This window comes from Carettochelys insculpta, chromosome 13, assembly GCF_033958435.1.
Source record: "Carettochelys insculpta isolate YL-2023 chromosome 13, ASM3395843v1, whole genome shotgun sequence".
Lineage (NCBI taxonomy): Eukaryota > Metazoa > Chordata > Testudines > Carettochelyidae > Carettochelys > Carettochelys insculpta.
This window is the reverse complement of record NC_134149.1, coordinates 30,932,985-30,956,455: the sequence shown is the minus strand read 5'-3', so window position 1 is coordinate 30,956,455 and position 23,471 is coordinate 30,932,985. Positions and strand designations below refer to the sequence as shown.

General features: G+C 42.7%; 1 protein-coding gene across 2 annotated transcripts in view; it reads left to right on the top strand.

Annotated features, from left to right (window-relative positions):
* Window positions 1-23,471, top strand: part of CHM (CHM Rab escort protein) — a 186,418-nt gene that overhangs the window by 72,320 nt on the left and 90,627 nt on the right. For both annotated transcript variants that reach the window (XM_075007568.1, XM_075007567.1), the window contains exons 4-6: window positions 444-568; window positions 13,310-13,694; window positions 20,858-20,974. In XM_075007568.1, the coding sequence (XP_074863669.1) occupies window positions 444-568; window positions 13,310-13,694; window positions 20,858-20,974 (627 nt within the window). The remainder of the gene's footprint in view (window positions 1-443; window positions 569-13,309; window positions 13,695-20,857; window positions 20,975-23,471) is intronic.

Below are 23,471 nucleotides of genomic sequence, written 5' to 3'. Positions count from 1 at the left end.
CAACATCTATCAGACATTAATAGAGCTACTAATTTGAAATAGAAAATGCACAGATAGTTCCGTTTTTTTTTACCTTAACTTGCTTGATGACCTCTTATTAGAAAGTCATCAGTCAAAAGATGGTACTTAGGAACCTTGTATTTCACCACAAATTGTAAATGCCAGCTCTCATTTTAAATATTTTAACTAGTGCATGCCTGTGCGTCTGTCTAAATTGAATTAATATCCAGCCATGGGAAGCTATAGATTTAAGATGCACAAAAGCATAAAAAGGCATTTTTACCAATGACATCCCTAGAAAGTTAGATTTGATGGAACTGAAGTTTATTTCAATTTACAATAGTATTCAAGTTGGTGACATTTTAAGTTTAATTAAAAAATCAAAGCATTCTTCTAGTAAAGTAGAGTTCAACATTTCTTATAATTTTATATTGTTTTGTAAGCAAAAGAAGGAAGTCAGAGAGGACTCTGAAGATTGGAGAAAATTGATCCTTGAAACAGAAGAAGCTATTTTCCTTAACAAGAAGGATAACACCATTCAGCATATAGAAGACATCTGTTATGCCAAGTAAGTATAAGTAGCATAGAGGATATGTAAATAAAACTCCTTGGTATAACTTCTTATATTGAAAATGGCTAATTACATTGTGATCTCAGTATAAGTGATTTTTTTTCTTTCATCAGTATCATTTTGGACTCTATGAAAGAACTAAGAATTATAAATTTCCCTCTAAAGATCCCTTACTTAAAGCCCCTCTACTTAATTGAAGCTGGATGATTCCTTAATGGCTTAGCTTCAGATTTGGTGTTATATACATCTTGGCTAACTTAAAGAATGAAAAGGTAATAGTTCACTTCTATTTGGAAAACAGTGATAAGGTGTGTTTGGAGGTGTTTAAGATCTATGAAGTACTATATTTATTGATAGTACTTTGCATCATCCTGGTTTGCATTTGGGTAAAGATGCCTTAGAGAATTATATTTAAGCTCTTCACTAAAATATCCCTTATGTCATTTGTAAATAGAAGAACACAGGAAAGATGAATGGGTCCAAACAGTACTTCAGTAATATAATGATAACAAAAATTGCAAGAATTATAATCAATTTCAATTCTTAACAATTCAGCCAATAAACATATTTAAGATTAGCATGACATTTTATGTTGATTTTTTCGTGAATAATGGATCCCTTGTAATGCAGAGTAACTAGGCTAAGCATTCCTTTGGTTAATCTTCTTTGTAAATTTGGGAGCCTAATTGAATTATCTGAGACCAGTCCATATCTACCTTTTAATGAAAGTTCATCACAGAAAGGTGATAAAAGCTGCGTCTACACTAGAACGCTATGCCAATGTAGTGTATTTTGATGTAGAGACATCAAAATAAGCTACTTCATCATGTAACATCTACACATCCTCCGGGGCTGGTGCCATCAATGTTCAGCGTCGATGTAGCAATGGGCAGCATCGAATGGGGCCCTCTGGGAGAGCATCTACACACAAAAGTATCTCCTTTCAAAATAAGGGCTAGGAAAGCCTGTGGACGGGGTCACAGGGCGGATTAGCCCTTCTGGGGCAACAGCAAGCCCTCCTTTAAAGGGGTTCCTCCCAAACACACTTGGCCTGCACAGCATGAGGACTGCGGAGCTGACACCAGACTCACAGACCCAGTGCACTCAGTCATGGACCCCCAGCAGCAGCCAGAAGCCATACAGGCTGTCGCTGAGGTTGGAGCCACTCTGCTCGGTGCTGCGCAGGCGGCTGCTCAGCACCTCTTGGAAGGGGAGCCCTTCTCGAGATGAAGGGTTTGGGGCAGACTATGGGGCCCTTCTGGCCCCCCCTCCTGCCTGCCGGGTACTACACCGGCTATGGAGCTACCCCAGCACTTCAGAGTTGTGGGAACGGCTGGTCATGGGGGCCTGGGACGATGACCACTGGCTCTCTAATTTCTGGAGGCACCAGCAGACGTTCCTTGAGGTCTGCCGGTGCCTCACCTCCACTCTGAGGCACCACGACATCTTCATGCCTCACCGTGGAGAAGAGGGTCGGCGTCCCTGTCTGGAAGCTGGTCACTCCAGACAGCTACCAGTTCAGTGTGGGCAAGGCCACTGTTGGGGCTGTTGTCGTGGAGGTAAGAAGGCCTGAGCGGGGACCCATTGGGAGGTTGGGGGGTCAGGGAAGGGATCCAGGGACGGGGCCCAGAGGGCAGGCCTGGGGAGGGTCCTGAGGAGGGGCGGTTCCTGGGGAGGAGGGGCTGGGGGACACCCAGCACACCCTCACGGGTGCCCATGTCCCCTCCTTGCAGGTGGTCCATGTGCTGAATGCCCTGCTGCTCCACAGGCTTGTGCAGATTGCGGACCTGGAGGCGGCCATTGGTGGGGTTCGCCGGCATGGGGATCCTCAACTACTTTGGGGCTCTGGAGGGGACCCACATCCCATCCGCACCCAGGACCACAGCAGGGGGACACTTGATAAACAAAAAGAGCTACCACTCGGTGGTCCTCCAGGCCATAGTGGACAGCTGGGGCCACTTCCAAGACATATATGTTGGCTGGCCTGGCTGCACCCATGATGCCTGCATTTTCCAGAACTTGGGCCTGTGCTGCCATATGGCGGCAGGGACCTATATCCCCCAGAGGGAGATGCCCCTGGGGGACACCACTTTGCCTCGTGACAGATACTGTCTACACTCTCCAGCTCTGGATTATGCAGCCCTACACAGGCCACCTCAACACCAGCAGGAGAGGCTCAATGGCCACCTGAACCATGCCTGCCAGATAGTGGAGCGAGCTTTTGGCTGCTCCAAGGTCTGCTGGTGCTGCCTCTTCACCAGCCTTGACATGGGTCTCCCGAGCATTCACCCATGTTGTGGGCACATGCTGCACGCTCCACAACCTGGTGGACAGCAAGGGGAAGGCATGTGTGCAGGAGTGGGCTATGGAAGCTGGCGTGGCCTACCCCTAGCCACCTGCTGCCCTCAGATGCCAGGCCTACCACAAGGGGCTCTGGGTCCAGGAGGCCCTGCGGGCGTATTTTGATGAGGAGGCAGAACAAGCGCCTCCCTGGCAGGGCTCCCATACACTGACCCCCTAGAGAGCACATGACACACTGGGGGTTTTGAAAAATAAAACTGTGATTATAGTATTTATGAACTAAGTGTGTAAACTGATTCTTTAACAGAACAAATGTCCTTGAGGATTCTGTGTGCATGGGGAGGAATGCTACCTAAAGTGAGCGATATAACTATTTACAACAGATGCAGGGGGGAACTATATACGGGGGGAGGTCCGCGTGGCCCGGTCCTTGGCCCCTCACTGCTCCATGCCTGGCATGGAGGGGCGCTACTCCTGCGGAGTCCAGGTCCCCACCCTGTCTGGGGTCCCTGTCAAAACCGGGTGGGGGCTGGGAGGACCAGCAAATATGGCTGGGCTGGCTCTGGAGCCCCACAGTCCTCCCCAGCAGGCTGAAGTGCAGGGGAGCTGCCAGGAGGCACGGCAGGTGGAGTGGTAGGGGGATGGTAGCTGGTCTGCGATCCACTCCAGGGTTCCCACGATGTGGTCAAATGTCCATATGAAGGACCCCAGGCTTCCTGGCACCAGGCCAATGCCTGCTCCTCCAATTGGAGTTGATGCTCTGCCACCTCCACCTGGTGCTGGATGGTGGGGAGGACGTGGGGGTTGACGGCCACTTGCAACTGACTCCGGTGGTGGTCCCTGCCCTGGCTGGTTGCCATGCTGTGATGTCCCCGGTGGGCTGTCTGGCACCACGGAGACCACAGCACTGTTGTGGCCCTTGGATGGTGCAGCTGCAGACACGGGGGATGGGGTGGGGAGGAGAGAGAACGGCCGTTAGTACTGGCCCATGGCACATGCCCCCCGCCCCTCTGTGGGTGCCAGGTCCCCTTCCCCTGTCCCCTGGCCATGAGCACAGTGTCTCTGTGGGTGGCCCCCTTTGGGAGTTCAGCCCCCCTTCCTCATCCCCATGGGATGGGGCATGGCACTGTCCGCGGGGGTGGGTATTGAAGGGCCCCAGGGGTTGTGCTGCTGTCTCGGGGCCATGATCTGGCTGGGCTGTAGTGTGCTGGGGTCAGCTGGGAATGTGGGGGGCTCTGGTTGTGTCCCATTCCCCTGCCCCATAAACTGGGAGTGTGCACCCTGTGAGGTACATGTCTGAAGGTCCACTCCCACGGTCGGGGGACACCCTTTGGGCGGACACCCTGCTGGAGCTCTGGGAGGGGAGGTATATCAGGAACTCCCCATTGCTGGAGCCCTTCTCTGTGGTCCTGGGGGCTAGCTCCTCCGGGGGCCCTTTGTGTGCAGGGCTGGCCTTTGGACCAGACCCCTGGTCCGAGGCCTGCTGCTGCTGCTCGGCCATGGTGTCAAGGATGGCGGGGGGAAGAGGAGATGTACTGGGGGCCCAGGATTTCCCTGAGCTCCCTGTAATAGGGGCAGGTGGCGGGGCTGGCCCCAGACTGGCTGGCTGTGTCCTGGGCCTTACTTACGCCTGCCACAACTCCTTTACTTTACTCCTGACGTGGTCAGGAGTACAGGCAGGGTGACCCTGGGCAGCCAGGCCCTCAGCCAGCTTAGAGAATGCTTCTGCATTCCGCCGCTTGTTTCCCATTACTTGGAGCACCTCCTCCTCACCCCAGAGTCCGAGCTGGCCTTGGAGCTTGGCATCGGTCGAGGAGGGGACCTGCTGCCTCTTGTGCCCCAGCCAGACACCTGGAAGCACTGGTTCCCCTCAGGGGGGGGAGCCCTGGGGGGCACTCAGGGGGCTGGCTGGCTGGCTGGCTGCCATTGGTGGTGGGTGGGTGGCTTGGGGCCTCTCGAGGACATGTAGGACATGTGTGTACTGCTGCCTGCAAGCGCTCTGTTTCCTGCCACAGGAAATCCGGGTCCGTGGTGCTTTAAGGGCTGCTGCGTGCAGTGATCATAGAGTCCTGCAGGGGCTGGACAGCACATCTCAACTCCTCAGCTGATTGCTGCCATGGAGGACTTGGCTATTTCAAAGTAGCGGGTCGCAACTCGTCTACACATGCCCTACTTTGAGGTTCAACGTCAAAGTAGGGCTCTATTCCTATCTTCTGATGGGGATAGCAATTTCTGCGTCTCACCGCCTAACATGGATTTCAACTTTGAAGTAGCGCACAGTGTGTGTAGACGTGACACACGCTATTTTGAAGTTGGGCTGGCTACTTCGAAATAGTTGGCTAGTGTAGACGCAGCTAAAATGTTTAATAGGGTATACCTTCATTTAACCAATAAATTATTTTAGGATCCCATATTAATACGATATTGGTTAAATACACAAATTAGAGAGCTGAAAAATTCAAAAAAGTTTCAGATTAAAAATTTTTGTTTTCTGTTATTTTATTTACAAAATAAAATCTAAACATTCGTGGTGAACTGCAATCCTAAGTAGTACAGAATCACAGCAATGGTGAGTGAACATTAGCAAACCTCAATTTCAGAACTGAATAAATCGTGTGCATTTGATCTTGTATTTGGTAGTTATGCATTGAGTTCAATTGCTTTTTATTTGTAAGACATCATATAGTGGATTCATTGCAGCTAAACTTGAGATGTTCCTCAAGTTACTTAAGACTGGACTAGACAAAACATTAAAACAGTCATTTATGTTGTAAATCAATGTGGAAACAATTTGATTGAATGTAAAAAATAGGTTAACACATCCTGTAGGTCACAGAAATAAGGATATTCAAAAACTGAGGTTTGCATTGATGCCTATGATGCAGATAAAATTAAAGCTTCCATTTATCTTTTAAAATTACTGCATTTAATCCTAATGAAATAGTTACTGCCACAACTTCATAGATGTTCAGTAGGGAAATAGAATTAAAAGTTTTAGTGTCTGTGATATAGCTCATTGACAAAGAGATTGCATGCTGAAAAGTGACTCTGAAAGACAGTTTCAAAACTGGTTTAACTAAAAATACTTTCAAATATTTAATAATTTATACAAAAGTCTTAAATTTAAACTTCCAGATTAATTCTAGTTTGCTTTTTAAATACCTAAGTAAGTTTAGGTCATGTAATTGAATAATTCTGGCTCCTCTTTCTGCCAACAAACAGAGCTGATAGATAAAATAGCAAAGAAAAAGTTGTCTTAAACAACTTAAACTTTTTTGTGAGAGATTTATTAGATCATGTCACTTGTGATAGCTTACATGTTCTGTCTGGATTTCGTTGTTGTTCCTTAACTTTATAACACCTATGAAGTAACCATTAAACGTTTATTTTGAAAGAGTAAACAGCTGGGTAGCGGTATAATATATACTGTTCAAATCTGAAATGAATGGCCTCAGAACAAAGTGCATCCATCAAAGGAAAAGAATACTGTTTCTGAAAAAGCTGTATTTAAAAAAGGCAAATGTCTGAAAAATAAATAGTGAACACCTGTGCTGAATAAATTAACCAGCTGGTTGGCAATTTTTCATTTGACCTATCTGAGGGGGTAGCTGTTGCAAGGCATTAATAAGACACATTCACTTTGAGATATTCTTTTGCTACTACCATTAATTGATGAATGGCAGCAGATAATATTCAAAATTTACACAACAATTTGCTTGCAGATGTATCCTTTTTGTGAATTAGGAGAAAATTGTCTGCCCAAAGGTTTAATTTAAGTGATTTTTCTTTTTTTATAGACAAAGTTGTTACATTATTCAGGGATGGTTATTCCTATAGGAAAGACATTGAGTTCAGTTTTATATAAAGGGGCTAGGTTTTTATTATAAAATTAGTATATCTGCAAATCATACAAACTAAAATGCTCATGAGGAATTGAATAAACTTTAAAATACATAAGGTTTAGTGAAAGTTTGATAAAGTAAACTTCCTTTTAGACTTGTAGCATGAGGTAGAATCCAACTGTGAATTTCTGCTTAAAGTGAAATACTTCTGTGAATTTACCATGAGACTTTACATCTACATCTTGACAGAGCAGAATTTCATATGTGAGGATACAGCCAGGATGAAGTAAGATGTTCATTTAAATGTTAAAATAAATGTTTGTAGCTTATGCATTATGTTTACCCACACACAAAATGCTTTATACAAATGAATGCCGTAACAATTAATAAATAGTGAATTTATTTCTAGTGGTAAAATCCTCAGTTGAGATGAATTTTAAAAATATTCTCTAAAGAAAAAAATTATACTATATCATTAAGAAATTGTAGATAGACATTTAAGTATATGATGAAACACTCTCCAGATTGTCATCTTGCTGTGGTGAGAGGGCTTGTACGTTCCAATGAACCTGCGAGCGATGCCATAGGGAGTCTCTTACTCCTCACAGGGTCACCCATGGCAGCAAGTTCAAAGGGGAGGGGTCCAGATGAGGAGCAACCCTAAAAGTCCTCAATGGCAGAACAGGTGGAGGTTAGCAAGGGTAATGCTACAAAGACTGTGAAGGCAAATTAAGGCTGCAATGGACAGAAGACTTGAAGTTGTCATGGATCCCATGTCATTGTTCCTAGGCTTTCTGTCTGTCAAGGATCTTGTGGTGATGGCAGTGCAACAGTCTCACCGCCACCGTGCCCCCCCCCCCCCCCCCGGGCATCTTCCTCTGTGTACTAGTCTCCTAAACTTAAGCCCTGTGATGACTGGTGAATGGCAGCAGAAGCAGGCTAGTGAAATCTGGAAGCTTTTAGTCAGGGACCAGCACATAGGTGGTGGATGTATGTATCATTTGTTCTGTTTCAACAGCTGAGGTGGTACTATAGCCTGTCTGCTGCATCCACAACTGAGCAGCCCTATTTAGGATTCACTCTGCTCACGCCACATGGGAAGGGGGCTAGAAAAAGTGCCCTAAACATAGTCTACCTAAACCCCACTGACTGGATAACTGCATCCAGTGGGTTCACCTCTTTGCAGTCAGAACTGATCAGTAAACTTGGGAACATGAAATATTCAGATGCTAATGAGCAACCAAGAAAGTGGATGACCTGAAAGACACTGCAATTATCATCTGAGCGCGGCGATGGTATGACATAGCTATAGCTGCCCTGGCATAAACGTGTAGACCAGGAGAAGGACAGCTAAGAGAAGTAGGTGGAGGGTACACCTTTTTCTGGAAAGGAATCCCAAAGGCAGAAAAACTACAGAGTAGGATTTGCCATCAAGAGCAAACTGACAAAGATGCCATCTGAAGTCGTTGTTGGCATTAATGAGCATCTCATGACTCTGTTTGCAGCTTGCCAAAAACCAACAGCCAACTGTTGGGAGTGCTTATGCACCCACTCTAGACACCAAAGATGAAGTGAAGGAGAAATTCTGCACCCAATAGGACACAGTCTTAAAAGGCATTGCCAAAGAAGACGAGATGATTTTCGTGTAGGATTTCAATGCCAGGGTCGGAAGAGATGTGGACCTCCAGCAGACGACCATTGGGAAAGGAGGAGTCAGCAACAGCAACTGCAGTGGAGTGCTCCTCCTTGTGAAATGTGCAGAACATGAGCTTGTAATCAGGAATACCCTGTTCCACCAGAAAAAGCTAATTTAAGACCTCATGGCAACATCCTTGATTGAAGCACTGGCACCTCATAGACTATATTGTTATCCATGCTCAGGATCAGCATGATGTCCTTCTCACACATGCAGTGATTGGTGCTGATGACTGCTGGACTGGACTTATTCAATCCATAACGGCAATTAGGATTGTCATCAAATGGAGAACTCACAGGAAACTGATCTGCTGAAAGATCAGCATACAAGGCTTGAGGGATCCCATCAGACAAAGTGACTTCCAGATAACTCTCCGAAGGAACCTGCTGACAGTACACCCTGAAGATGTGGAAGAAGACTGGTGTCATTTGAAAAATGCCATCGTTGGAGCTTGTGGTGAAACCATTGGCTACCAGTTCAGGAAGCATCAGCACTGGTTTGAGAGAGATGTGGAAACTGAATGCCTGATTGAAGTGGAAAGAAAAGCTTTCAGGGGCTGGCAAAGTGACATCAGCTGCACAATGAGGAGAGAAGTGCATGCCAAGCCAGAAGTCCAGCATAAAACAAGGAGTCTTGAAAGAGAATGAAGCAATTGCTTCTCACTGGAAGGAGTACTGTAATGAGCTCTTGACCTGCTCCTCCACCATGGCCCTAAAATCCCTCAGCAGCTGCTGAGGGACGATCTTGCAACACTTCCACCTGAATGAGGTCCAAGCTGCAGTCAAAGTGATGAAGTGCAACAAGGCAACTGGACCAGATGGAATGCACGCTGAAGACTTCAAGGAAGGTGGGGGAGAGCTCCACGAACAGCTCCACCTCCTGAATCTCAAAATCTGGGTGGGGAACAGATGCAGTGAGAGTTCAGAGACACACTGATCATCAGTCTGTTTAAGAAGGGCAACAAGGTGGACTGTGAAAAATATCATGGCATCTTCTCTCTTTGCAAGAGCAAGGAGAATCTTAGCTCAAATCCTTGCAAACCATTGCCACTCTCAGAAGAAATTCTTCTAGTATCCCAGTATGGCTTCTGACCATTCCGAGGAACAGGGGACTTGATCTTTGCTGCCCAGCAACTGTAAGAAAAATGTTGTGAACAAAACTAAGCTTTATATGTGAGTTTCGTTGACCAAACCAAAGTATTTGGCTGAATCAGTTTTCGCTTCCTGTGGACCATGTTCTCAAAGATCAGCTGCTCCAAAAAATCCATTAGCATTTTGAGGCTGCTTCATGACAACATGAGTGCCACAGTATTGAGCAACAACAGATCCCAAAATGAAAACTTTGAGGTCAAAACAGGAGTCAAACAAGGCTGCATAATTGCCCCTTCACTGTTCTGCATCTTCATAGCCATGACACTTCACCTCATTGATGGCAAGCTTTCAGATGGCATGAAGATGATTTACAGAGTTAAAGGGAAGCTTTTCAATCTCAGGAGGATGAAAGCCAAAAGCAAGACCTCCATAATCTAAGTCATGGAGCTCTAGTATGCGGATGACAACATGGTTGCTGTTTTGTTCTCCCACAGCCCTTCAGACCATTGTAATCACCTTCACCAAAGCATACGAGAATCTCTGCCTCACACTGAACATCAAAAAAACCAAGTATCAGAGGGATAGGCGAGTTAGTCTGTATCTTCAAAAACAACAAGAGGTCCTGTGGTACCTTTATAACCAGCAGATATTTTAGAGCATAAGCTTTCGTGGGCAAAGACCCGCTTCATCAGATCAAGAAAGTCTGACCAAGACCAAGGTGCTTCACCAACCAGACAATATCATTATACCTTCTATGGAAGTCTACGGAGAACTGCTGGAAAATGTGGAGCATTTCTCATATCTTGGAAGTCCTCTTTCTGCTATAATTGGCATTGATGCAGAAATTGAGCATTGCCTGAGCTTGTGCAAGCTTTGCTTTCACCCACCTGAGACAGTGTTTTTGGAAACTGGGACATCCCATGCCAAGTCGAAGCTAATTATATACCCTGCAAAATTACATAATGATAAATAAAATATGTCACAAAGCCAAAGTCTGATCTTTTTGTATCCAAGCTTAGAAACAGATGCCTCATATGTTATTGTGGAGGGAGAGGTATTCTTCTATTTCTAGTGGTATAAAGAACCTCAATCTAGAACTGACTGTTCTAGAACCATAAATCTGTCTCTAGGTCTGGGATTGAATATTCACTATCATGGTCCACTATGTGATTCTCAGGAAAATTTCCATGATGAACTTTGTGGTGTGGTGGGATCTACCAATTTTAAATAAAAATGACATCTTAATCAGTTCAGATTTTAGTTTGGGTTAGCTAAAAGCATATATTAATATACCACAAGGTTCTGCAATGTATCTCTTAGCCAACACTACTTTGGGTGGTAGAAGTGAATAACTCTAATATTGCGTGAATGTCTACATGGGATCAACAATCTGTTTAATATTAAGCACATTATCTGTAAACATATTTAAAGGTGCCACAACCTCTATCCCATTTGAAGCCAGTTTTCATTTGAAATATAAAAGGAATAGTCATAAAAGTTGGAAAATGTACTCTATATTGAAATTCCAGTTTACTCAGTTTCCTGTGAACTGGCTTTAAGGGGGTTACATAACAGCTAAGATCTCTACATGGTGCTCTCTGGGGTGTTTCTTGTCCGTGTGATCTGGCCAGCTACAGCAGGGGTGGGCATCAAGAGGGTCTAAAATAAGAAAACAACATAAGTAAATAAGTGAACACACATGCATATGCTGCTATACTCCTCTCCTTCTGCCTGTGGCAAACTAGGTCTCTGTTACTTCCATGAGGAAAAAGTTGTGGTTTCCACTTTGTGTAAAGGGCTATCTCCCCTTTTCCTGCCAGTGTGCTCACCGCTACTGCCTTTGCTGCTATGCGGGGGACAGGCCTGCTGGCAGAAGTGTGGGGTAAAGGGGGCTATTGCCCCCAGACCTGGCCTTTCAAAGGATCCAGAGCTCTTGCCCTGACAGCCAGACCTCCAGGATCTTTTGAAAAGCTGTAGAAGCACTGTACTGGCTGCTCACAGCTGTAGTGGGGGTTGCGAATGTAAAAATTCAGCACATTAACACGTGGTTTGAATTGGGATGGGAATTTTCTGAGTCACTATATGGGCTCATTTGCATACTCAGCTTAATCTAATTCTTGACTCCCCCCCACCCTCCTGCCCCACTACTCTCTGATTTGCTCACCTTGATCTTTTTTTTTCTGATTTGTTCGCCTTGATTACTGTTTTTGGTTCTCTGTGCCTTAAATATTGAGTCTGTTCTGGCATGGCTATGATCTGAAGAAGTGGGTCTGTCCCACAAAAGCTCATCACCTGATAAATTATTTTGTTAGTCTTTAAAGTGCTACTTGACTGCTTTTTTGTTTTGATAATATATAGACTAGCACGGCTCTCTCTCTGTTCCTCATTACAGTGTGTGAGTGAGGGTGGGGGAGAGTGAACAAAGGGGGCATAGGATGGAGTGAGCAGGAGTGGGGCCTTATGGAAGGGGCAGGGCAGAGGCATTCAGGTTTATGTCACTAGATAGTTAGCAATCCTATTTCTAGGCCCCACATCATCCTCTGCCCAGGAAAAAGTAGTGAGCAGAATGAGCTTGCAGCAGCAGCCAGTGGCAGGGTGGTTAAGCCTAATGTGAACCGTAGCTAACCGCTGAATGGAGGAACGCTGGGAGAATGAAGCGCCCTGCTTGCTTGGACAGCAGGTGGCCCTTCAGAAGACCAAAGCAAGGGCTAACAGGGAGAAAACAAATGTAAAGGTGGTGATGAGCCATGTTTTGCAGGAAATATAGGGGGCCAAAACATGCATGACACCCTCACAAAAGAAGAGTAGAAATTACCCATGAGTCTTTAGGGTTTTAAAGAATGTACAAATTCTGCAAATGACATGGTTATATGGAGCCCACATTGGTATTTATAGCTTAATAAATGATTAAGAGATGTTATAATCATGTTACATACACAACTAGTGTGTATTATAGATGGTTATTAGAAATGTGATTACAGGCTATTTACTCAATTCCATAAGACCCTAACAATTGATTAACTATGCATTAATCCTTTATATTAAGGTTTAATTTATAAATTATTCATACAATGGCTTGTACGCTGAATACTGAAACTGAAATCTGCATCAAATGGCTTTTCACAGAGACTGCACTCTAGAAAAAGGGCTGCTTTGCATAGATCAGATTGCAAGATTAAGGCCAAAAATTATACTGACCGCTCTTATATGTGCTAAATCTTCAATTCATAATTTTGTATTTCTTCTGAAAAGTTGATAGAATCATAATCATAATGCCCTTACTTAAATCAAGCATCCCTTATTCTGAGAGTAGTCCCTTTGCCTTAAATTACTTTGCCTTTCAAGTATCTTCAGTGATTTAATGACTTTGACTTTCCGATAGCTTTCGGCATCAATACAAAAACATTTCAAATTACATTTAGGTGTCTGGATTTTTTTCATCACACTCCTTATTGTTCTATTTCTGTAAGTAACATCAACTGTATTCATCATGTTGAAAGTTTTAAGAGTTACTTGATACATTAACTTGCCCATGTCTTTTGTTCTTCTATGCAAAGTAAGAATACAGATACAGAATCTAGTATTTAATACATTAAAGTAATCCATGTGATAAGTAGCTTTAGAGTCAGACAGTCAGATTAATTTAGCTGATCCGACTAAGATACATCATCTGGACCAGGCAGATGATTCTAACAGTTTTCATGAAAGGATTGCTGATGTTTTCCATTCCTTGTAGTGACTCATAATGTTGCTTGAAATGAGTTTATTTTTAAGACCATTTTAAAGACTCTAATTGTATTTTAATCAGTCAGGTTTTAACTGAAGATGTTAAAGAAGCTGGTGCGTTGCGAAAGCTGTCTGCCGCTGAAGTCTCTGATAGTAGTGAGGCTGCGCAGGAGTCTGAAAAAGAGTTCCTGCCTGTGGAAAGCCAGTCATTAGGAACCGAGAGCTGTGAAATATCTCCAGAAAGCATTGCGTGCAATGATCCAGAAAGTACGACAGAAAGGAAGGATGCAGAAATGACCTCTGAGGGAGAGAACGTCTGTGATGCCACTTCTGACCAGTCTGCTTTGGGAACAGGAAAAATGGAAAATGTATCAACAGCAGAAGTTGTTGCCTTGAAACCAAAGAAAATTACTTACACACAAATTGTTAAAGAAGGCAGGAGATTTAATATTGATTTAGTTTCCAAGGTAGGAGCTAATTGACTTCTTATAAAAATACATTTGTCACTCAAAAAGGAATTAAGTATACTTGTGCATATTCAAGGGAATATCCAGCTGGTCATAACAGCATTATTGGGGAAATAGAGTTTGTGCTCTAAAATGATGTACATGTTACACTTCCTTTTAAAATGTGTGTTCAGCATCACAACAGTAAAGGTCTGGGTGTTTTAAACTAAAGAAACCAAACAGTGTCCGGTCAGAAGTACAGCTGTAAAAGCATATTGCAGTGTAATTGAGAGCTTCAGACAGAGGTTTAATACTGTTTTCTGACTGGACTATTTAAGATAAAAAGGAACAAAACTACACTGAGCAACAAAACAATCTAAATGAGAACTGATGTTTTGAAATACAGAATATTTTTCATATCAAGGATAAAATATGGAGTTCTTTTAAACATACTTTCCTGAACCTAAGTAATTGTTCCTGTAAGCTAACATTGTTCTTCAGTAACAGGTATTTGTTAGAGAATTTTTAATGTCATGTCATTGACAGTGCATTATAATAACTTTCCTCGTGAAAAGTATCAAATACAGTTAGTCCTCAGTATAACAGTTAAGCTGTTTGAAGCTATATGTGTTCATTATTCTGAATAGCTACCCCTGTGCTGTTTTTAGTGAGACCACATATTTATTTCTCAAAATCAGGTGCTTTGCTCTTTGACTGCTTCATAGTATATGAACAGTACACATAGATGTAGTTGCTGCAGAAGTGTGCATATGTGCACACTCGAGAGCTGTAAAAAAGCCCACAAGTGAGAGCTTTCATGTTGACTCATGTGGGCTTTGGATCACATCCATCATGTCTGTAGCAAGCATTTTCAAAGTCCTAGACTGAAATTTATTATTCAGTATTGGGAACTGGAAAATAACTTTTGTTCAATAACATGTTAAAAGCTTAGAGTTAAAATTGCAAAATCATTTTATTTGCTAGATTTCTCAGCACTTCAAATACAGATTTCCCAGTTATATGCAGTCACAATGATTGTTAATGATTATCAGTTTACGGCAGCTAAACAGAGTATTGTAGTATATCCCAGTGCCTAGACCAATATTAGCAAACATACTACATATAATGCTAATTGCACACCTTTCCAGAGCTTGTAATTGACAGGCAGCCCTCACACCAGAGCACCTACCTATCTTGTCTGGATCTGGGGGACATACACAGGCAAGGGAGAAACATCTGAACAGATAGCTTCTCCAGAATGGTCTGAAGCTAGGATGCAGTGTAGACAAATGAAGATGGAATGAAAGGGGCGAAACACAGGTGGTAGAAATGCTCTGATAGAGGGAGACAGAAGAGATGGGGCAACAAAAGGTTACAGTAACTCACATCAATTAAAGTTTGGCGCTGAGACCTTTTAAGACTGTCTCATGCTTCCCTTAAAAAAAAAAAAAAAAAAAAAAAAAAAAAAGTCATGTAGCAGTTTAAAGACTAACAAAATAATTTACTGGGTGATGTGCTTTTGAGGGACAGACCCAATTCAGATGTGGAAATTCTGATGGAGGTAAACTAAGAGAGGAAAAAAATGAAATGAAAACTGACAAATCAGCTGCAGCAGGATGGTGGGGGGGGGCGAAGGGTGGGGAAGAAAATTACTTACTGCACCTGTCTGTTAAGTGACTTGCCTGAGATCACTAGGAATATCAAAGACAGGGAAGGTGTTTTTGATATTCATAGTGATCTCAGGTAAGTAACTTAACAGACACATGCAGTAACACATGCTTCTGATGAAGTGAGTCTGTGCTCACGAAAGCTCATGCTGAAAACTTTTCTGTTAGTCTATAAGGTGCCACAGGACCCTTCGTTGCTGTTACAGATCCAGACTAACATGGCTACCCCTCTAATACATGCACTAAATAATTTTCTTCCGCACCCTTTGCCCCCACCCTCTTGCTGTAGCTGATTTGTTAGTTTTCATTTCATTTTTTTTCTTATATTTTCATTGTGCCAGTTTATTTTCATCGGAATTTCCATATCTGAGAAAATGGGTCTGTCCCACGAAAGCTCATCATTTAGTAAATTGTTTTGTTAGTCTTTAAAGTGCTACATGATGGCTTTTTTGTTTTGCAAAGGTACAGACTAACACGGCTACCTCTCTGTGACTATTCATGCTTCCCTAGGTAGTGTTCCAATAGACCTTTATCTTGAAAATGAGTCATTAAACCTAACTGCAGAGTCTCGACTTTTCAGAACTCGCAAATCTCCTATGGCAGCCAGGATTTTGCATCTCTTATGGAACCTGACAAATATCTGTACTCAGGTCCAGAAAACTTACCGAATGATAGCCCTATATGTGTAATTTTCTCCAGTGGGGCATTACTTTTAAATTCAGTAATCCATCTTGTACTAGTGGTTGCATTCGCAACCATGTGCAATAAATCTTTACCTTCTACAAAGAGTAAAGGTAAGCAGGTAATAAGGTTTTATGGCGCACTTTATTCTCCAACAAAAGCAGAAACTAAGGTTTTGAGAAATTTTCAGGAATCTTTTAATGAGAGAGGACATGCATTTTAGGGAGTATGACGTAATTATATTTAACACATAGAGGAAAGGCATAAGTAATAAATGTTACTCAAGAAAAATAACCAAATTATGTTTTGAAAACAAGATTGTTAAAGTTGTCTATGACACACAGAACCCACATTTTCTGTGTAATCATAATGTGTTTTTCAGGACCTGAGCCAAATGTTTCTAATAATGTTTACTTAAAGCTCCTTAAAGGCTGTTTTTATTTGATCACCATTTGATCAGAGATTAATTTAAATTTTTTTACTTTTATTGAGAAAGAAGCTATAAAGTTAACTCATGTTTATGCTTCTCTGAAGCACTAAATAATAAGAGAAACAAATCAAATTATTCAAATCAAGGAGTTAACCAAAGTACAAATTGAGTTAACCAAAATACAAATTACAATTCTTTAATTGAAAAGAAAACAATTTAAGAATAACAGTTGATCAAATAGCATGAGAGCAGTCAGTAATAAAATCATAAAATTAATGTAACACTAATGATAGGCCAAGTAAACTGATCGCTACGCAGTTTAGTTAGCAGCTTACTTTTCCTTGTGAATATAATAGGGTTTAAAGTTGGAATCTTCGCATATCACAGGCAACTTCTACAGATCCTTGGGGAGATTCGCTTTCAGTCTCGTTTGTACTATATGGCTTTATGTACTTGATGTTAGGGTATGTCTGTGCTGCATTATAAAACTGAGTCTGCAAGGCTTGTGTTTGTGGTCTGTTTCTGAGCCTACAGTTGGCTTCTACACTGAACTGTAAACGTAAGTTTATTGTTGCTGGACAGGTCTCACAATCGTGCAAACGTGTTCTTGCAGCACCACACAGACCTTTTGTCTTCATTTTTCTGCTTGAGCTACACTGAGAATGCAAAATGACATGGCGTGGCCACGAGTTGCAGTTGGAGCACATGATCTATGAGGAGAGCCTGAGAGATTTGGGCTTATTTAGTGTGCAGAATAGAAGACCTAGGGGCAATTTGGTAGCAGTCTTCAACTTTCTGAAAGGGGGCTCTAAAGAGGATGGAGAGAAACTGTTCTCAACTGTGACAGATGACAGTATAAGGAGCAGTGGTGTGAAGTGACAGAAGGATAGGTGTCGGCTGGCTATTAGGAAAAACTGTTTCACCAGGAGGGTGGTAAAGGACTGGAATGTGTTACCAAAAGAGATGGTGGAATCTCCATTCCTAGAGGTTTTTAAGTCCCACCTTGACATAGTCATGGCTGGGATGATTTAGATGGGGTTGATCCTGCTTTAGGCAGGGGCCTAGACTAGATGACCTACTGAGGTCCCTTCCAGCCCTAGAATTCTATGATTCTATGATTGGGACTGCAGGCCCAAGTCCTGAGGGCTTTCTGGCTTGAGTCCGAATGATTTGCGTGTGGATGATAAAAGGGCTTGGGTTTATACCACAGTCTGACGGTAACTGTTCTGTATAGACATACTTTTACTGGTCATATGTAGATTGTGCGCGTTTGTCTCCCTGCCCCACAAAGCAGTAGATAAATCTTTCCTGGCAGGCATTCCTTTACAGTTACTCAATTATCTGACTATGGAAACGAAAAGATAAAATTTGCCTAAGGGAAAAATGAATGGATTGTCTTTTCAGCTTGCTTGCTTTGTGGAGCTTCACAGTCAGTTGGAAACTGCATTTTTGGGAACCTGTCTTATTGCTCAGGTACAGTCCATTCTTGTGAGCATCATCCTCTGGCCAACTAGGTGGTCTGTGATGTCACCGACTCTGGCTTTCTTGGGAGGGAAAGTAGAGGGAGGATATGTTTTATACAGCAGCATTATTCTGAAACAAGCTATTCCAGAAGAAATATTCCAGAATAGCTTATTTTGAAATAACTCTGCTACGCACAAAATGCATTTTGAAATAGCACTTTGCTCTTTTGAAATACAGCGTCTACACACAATAGAGCCTATTTTGAAATAGAGCCATTGGACGCACTAGGCCTTACATTGAAATAGGCTCTATTCCCTGTCTAAACAGTCACTATTTCAAAATAGGTGCCATTCCTCATGGAATGAACTTTAACTATTTCAAAATAAGCCAATTGTTATTTCAAAATTATTTCAGAATAGCAGTTGCACTGTGTAGAGTCTAGGAAAGTTATTTTGAAATAACAGCCGTTATGCCCTTAGGGTAGGTATACGTTAGCAAGTTTTTCAAAAAAATCAGGGGCTTTTTTGAAAAATACCAGGGAGTGTGTACACACAAAATTCATTCTTTCAGTATTAAATTAAAAGAACAAAGCACTTTTTCTGACAGATTCTTTCAGGGGAAAAAAGTGCGTAGATGCCCCAGGGGCCCTTTTTCCGAAAGAGCAGTCCTCATGGCACCAGATTTTTCGACCTGTGGCCTGTTCTTTTGAAAGAGCGAGGGCTGGGTGGATACACTGTGTCGTAAGATTGGATCAAGTTTTTCAATCTGCTCTTTTTTGTGTGTAGACATGTTCTTTCAAAAGTTTTTTTCAGAAGAGATTTTCTTTGAAAGAAGTTCTTCTGGATTGCTGTAGTATAGGTGTAACCTTAGAGAATAAGCCATCTGATTGTCACCATGATGACTTGGGGAGCACAACTCTTCTTGTTTACTTAGTCTTTTAAGGGTGAAACTCAGTCTGATATCATCCCACAAGACCCCTCTGGTCATCACCAGTGTATCAAACATTTCACATCACAACTGCATTAATTAATCCTGGTCAAGTGTGTTTATTCTGATCTTTGGTCCATTTTGCAGTCTTCCTTTTTATGGTGCTGCTTCTTGGTCACATCCACAAGTCTTATCTTTTTTCCCAACCAACCAATGACAGGGCATAATGAAAGAATGACTTGACCTGGGTAAGGGGAATTGAGATAATTCTGGTAAGAGATAAGGGCTTCTTTATGACTTTTTGATCATTAAGGCCCGGACACTTTCCTAGACATAATTTTGACCTTAGATAAGTTTTCTTATTCATTCATGTATTTTACGATTACACTTTCTCAAGATCTACAAGATATCAATGACCATAAAATAAATAAATAAATAAAAATTAAAGGTCTGTCGGCCTTTCTGGGGAACTGTGTGAACGTTTATTTTGTTCTGGCAAAGCTTAAAGCTACCTCTAAAGTTACTTATTAAATCCCATTAACATAAACTTTTTAAAAATATGGCAAGTTAAAGTTCTTTTCTGCATTGGTAATGGCCTGGTTTTTTTATATATAAATGAAGATTCACCAAAAGGATTGAAATGGAAAAATTATCATGGCTCTTTGAAAATTCCTGATATAAGGGCAAAACAATTATCTACATAAAATAAGGTAACTGAGGCTTTCCCAGGTTTTGATTTTCAGTAGAGGGCAAAAGGAAAGAAACATGAAGTTGTTTTCATCATTTTACAGTTTACATCTACAGATCTGTAATTTTAATTTAATTATCTGGTTTCTGTGGTATTTTTACAGTTTGAACATACGAGTAAATTAGAACAGATCAACATCTATATGATCAACATCAAATGAGATCATAGCTTCTTCTGTAGAAAGTAACAATGCAGTATTAAATTACTAATTATTAGTTTTATGTTAGTAGAGGTCATTACAAAGACAGATTCCCATTGTTCCTGGTGCTCTAGAGACATATAAGACATGGTCTTGGTGTGTGGTTCCAGAGAGAGAGTTAAATTTAAAATGACACCCAAGTCACTAATTGGAGTGCTATGTAACATGCTTTTGTCATGGTGGTAGGAGAGAAGACAGAACTTAGAGGGAGCAAAATCAGATGCTCATGTTTGGCCATGTTAATTTTTTTCCACAGTTGGCTGGCTATGGAGAAAGTGTCAGAATGGTAAGCCTAAAATGGCTGAACAGAAAATGGACTTGGAGTAGGAAGGGTTTGATTTATTAACAACCAATATAAAGATAATTGTATAAGTGGATAAGGCCTCCTGCAGAGAGGCTGTGAAGGGAGACAAAGAACTGACCTTGAACAAAGCTTGGTAATATCTTTCAAATCCCAAATGACTACAAGACCATTTCTGTCACCATTCTGGTGATGATGAAAGACAAAACACCAAGGAATGACCACAAGCTTTTATTGAAATCCTAGAGCAGTGTTAACTGGCAGCCAGCAGTCCCTGAGTAGCAGAGATGCCTCTCTTCCCAGTGCACTGAACCCAATATGAGAACATCAAGAAGTCCTGTGGCACCTCACAGTGGGTCTTTGCCCACGAAAGCTTATGTTCCACAATATCTGTTAGTCTATAAGGTGTCACAGGACTTCTTGTTGTTCTCAGAGCTACAGACTAACATGGCTACCTCTCTGATACTTGAACCCAATATGTTGATTTTGCGAAATCACTAAAAGCATAGCACTAATAGGTGGGAACATATTTTCTTCTGGGATGCTATCCTTCAGCTGCTTTTGTGTCTCATCGCTCCCACTAACAAAATATTGTTTTATTCAGGTATCTTTGTATTTCCTCATATCCTCCTATTTCACAGTACTTATTTTTAGACAATTATGTGAAAGATCCTATAAATCTGGTACCACTAAGATTATTTCTTCATTTTGATGCAAGTGTTTGTTTTTCTTTATCTTCAAATATTTTCTCTTCTTGCTTTGTATAGCTGCTTTATTCTCGGGGACTGTTAATTGACCTCCTAACTAAGTCTAATGTTAGCCGGTATGCAGAATTCAAAAATGTCACCAGGATTCTTGCATTTCGCGAAGGAAGAGTGGAGCAGGTACTTTAGAATGCTCTATATAAGTTGAATTTAGTCTTTCTTAAATGTCTGAGTTGAAAGTGATATTCATGAGACATTTTGCAGCTGTTTGCTAGTGTTTTTCTGCAAAAATATGTCTATTTGTTCTCTAGCTATTATAAGCGTGTACTGTTGGCTCATCTTATAAATTATATGTTTGTCTTTGAGTGATTGCTCATGTGCATTCCAATAGGTGTGTGGGTGTGCCATGTGCATGATTGTCAGAAGAATTTTCTTCTAATGGTACCTGTCAGGTTGGCTGTGGACCCTCTGGCGTGGTGCCTGGGAGGTGTGGTGTATATACCACCCCCCACACACACACACACCCCTCAGTTCCTTCGTAACTGCCAATGATGGTCATTGGAGCTTGCTTGCCTCTTGAATTGCAAGTGCTTCGGTACCTGTTGTGTGTTCAGTTATTAGAGTAGTTTGACTCTAGAGTAGTTAGCATGAGTATGGGGGAGCAGCAGTTGCCTTCCACGTTTTAGATCCCCTGTTTGCGGCATGCCTTGGTCTTGGAGATTTAAGGTTTTCAGGAAGCTTATGCTTATTCTTCCTGCCTTAAGTCACTTTGTGAGGGCCATCAAACAGGTAAGTGCCCATTTGCAGGAGCTTTAAGCCTCACACAGGTTTAAAAAAAAAAAAAAGAGATCATTCCCTGAAGCTCCTTCTCAGTGTGGCAGCTATTCCCTCTACCCATGCTGGAGTCAATGCTGGCTTTGGCAGTGAGCAGCACATCGGCCCCAGTGCCAGACCCGCAATGCCAAGCAAAGAGACACTGAAGGACCATGGACACCGGTCCTCACCCTGGCAAGTTTGAGTTTCCAGCACTGTTCCCCTTATGCGGTGCCACATAAGAAAAGGAGGATGGATAAAGGCTGGTCTCTGACGAAGCATCCTCATAATTCTGGGCAACCAAAAGCCTTGGAGCTGTCAACTCCTGGACTTCCCTGCTCAGAAGGACTTGGCAGAGGAGTTGGACTCTCCCTCGATGTCTGATACACTGGAGTTTGCCAGGGACTTGTTTGCCATGATGGCACAGTCCACCCCTTGATGGGACTCGGCTGCGGCACTGTCAGTGCTGGTGTAAGACTCGGTGCCAGTGGTCTTCAGCAGGGACCCCACGTCTGGCAATGTTCTCCAGGGGACCAGGAGTATGCACAGATTCATCTGGCACCGACTGTGGCACCAGGATCCTCTTTAGGGATGCAAATCCCACCTCTAGGGCAATCTGCTAAGTGCAGGTGGTATCAGTGACAGTGGCACCAGAAGGCTTGGAGAGTCAGGCAGCCATGGGCTCTTCCTCAGGGGAGTTGGAGGCCCAGAAAGTTAGTGTCTTACAGGCCTCCTCTTCTTCTTCCCTGGATGACTCTGTAGTGGGTAATTTAGCTACTAAGCTTCCTGTCTTGCCTATCGGGGCTAGTACGGCCCCTACTACAGAACCTCGAGCAGCAAGCAAAGGAAATTATCAAGGATGTGGACTATATAGTGGACATCTTAGCCCCTAAGAGCTCTTCCAGAATTGCCCTTCTATTTGTTAAAACTATACAAATTAGGACTAAGGTGTTGTGGCAAACTCAAAATCCATAGTCCCTATGGCTAAGGGGGCTGATAGCTGTTACTTCATACCTCTTGTGGGAACACCTATTTTGTAGCCAGGGTACTTTGTAGCAGATGCAACAAACCACAAGGAATGCCAAGGACAACCCGGAGCAGCACGAAATCGAAAGACGCAAGGAACCTTAACCTTTTTGGATGTAAGGTCTATTCTACAGGGCCTTGCAACTAGGGGTGAGGGAGGGAGCTAACCAGGAAGCACTGTTGAGCTGTTATTTACCTATTACCCAGCTGTTGTTATATACCACTTCAGGGTGGTTCTAACAGAGTCAAAGAACTCCTTGGTGTTGACTCTCACAACGATACCACTGGCCTTGTCAAAGAGGGCAAGCTGGTTGCCAGAATTTCCCTTTAGGTGGCTTCGGGCAAGGTGGACTTAGCCACCTGTACAATGGGTACTGCCATTACTAAGAGAAGGGACTCGTGGCTGCAGGTCTCGGGCAACCCAGCAAGACCTCCCCTTTGATTTTTTTTTTTTGGGCTCTTTGTGGAGAATATGGAGTCTCATCTGCAGAGCTGTAGAGCAACCCTCAGATCTCTGAGGATCTATACCTCTGCATCTCAGAAAAGGTCTTTCAGACTGTAAGCTTCTGCCTGTCCCTGTTCTTGTCAACCCAAGTAGGACTTGTTCAGGCACAGCTCCAGATCCTGTCCCATTTGACAACTGCTTGTCATGTTTCTGCTGTGCTTAGTCCTGGATTACCTCCGACTGCTGGGTCCTGAGCATATTAGAGGTGAGATACTCTATCCCGTTTCATTCCATCTCATCCTCTCATCCCTCTTCCCTGTCCCTCTTCTGGGACCTTTCTCATGAGCAGCATCTCATAGAGGAGGTGTTTGTGCTCCTTGCTCTGGTGTAGTG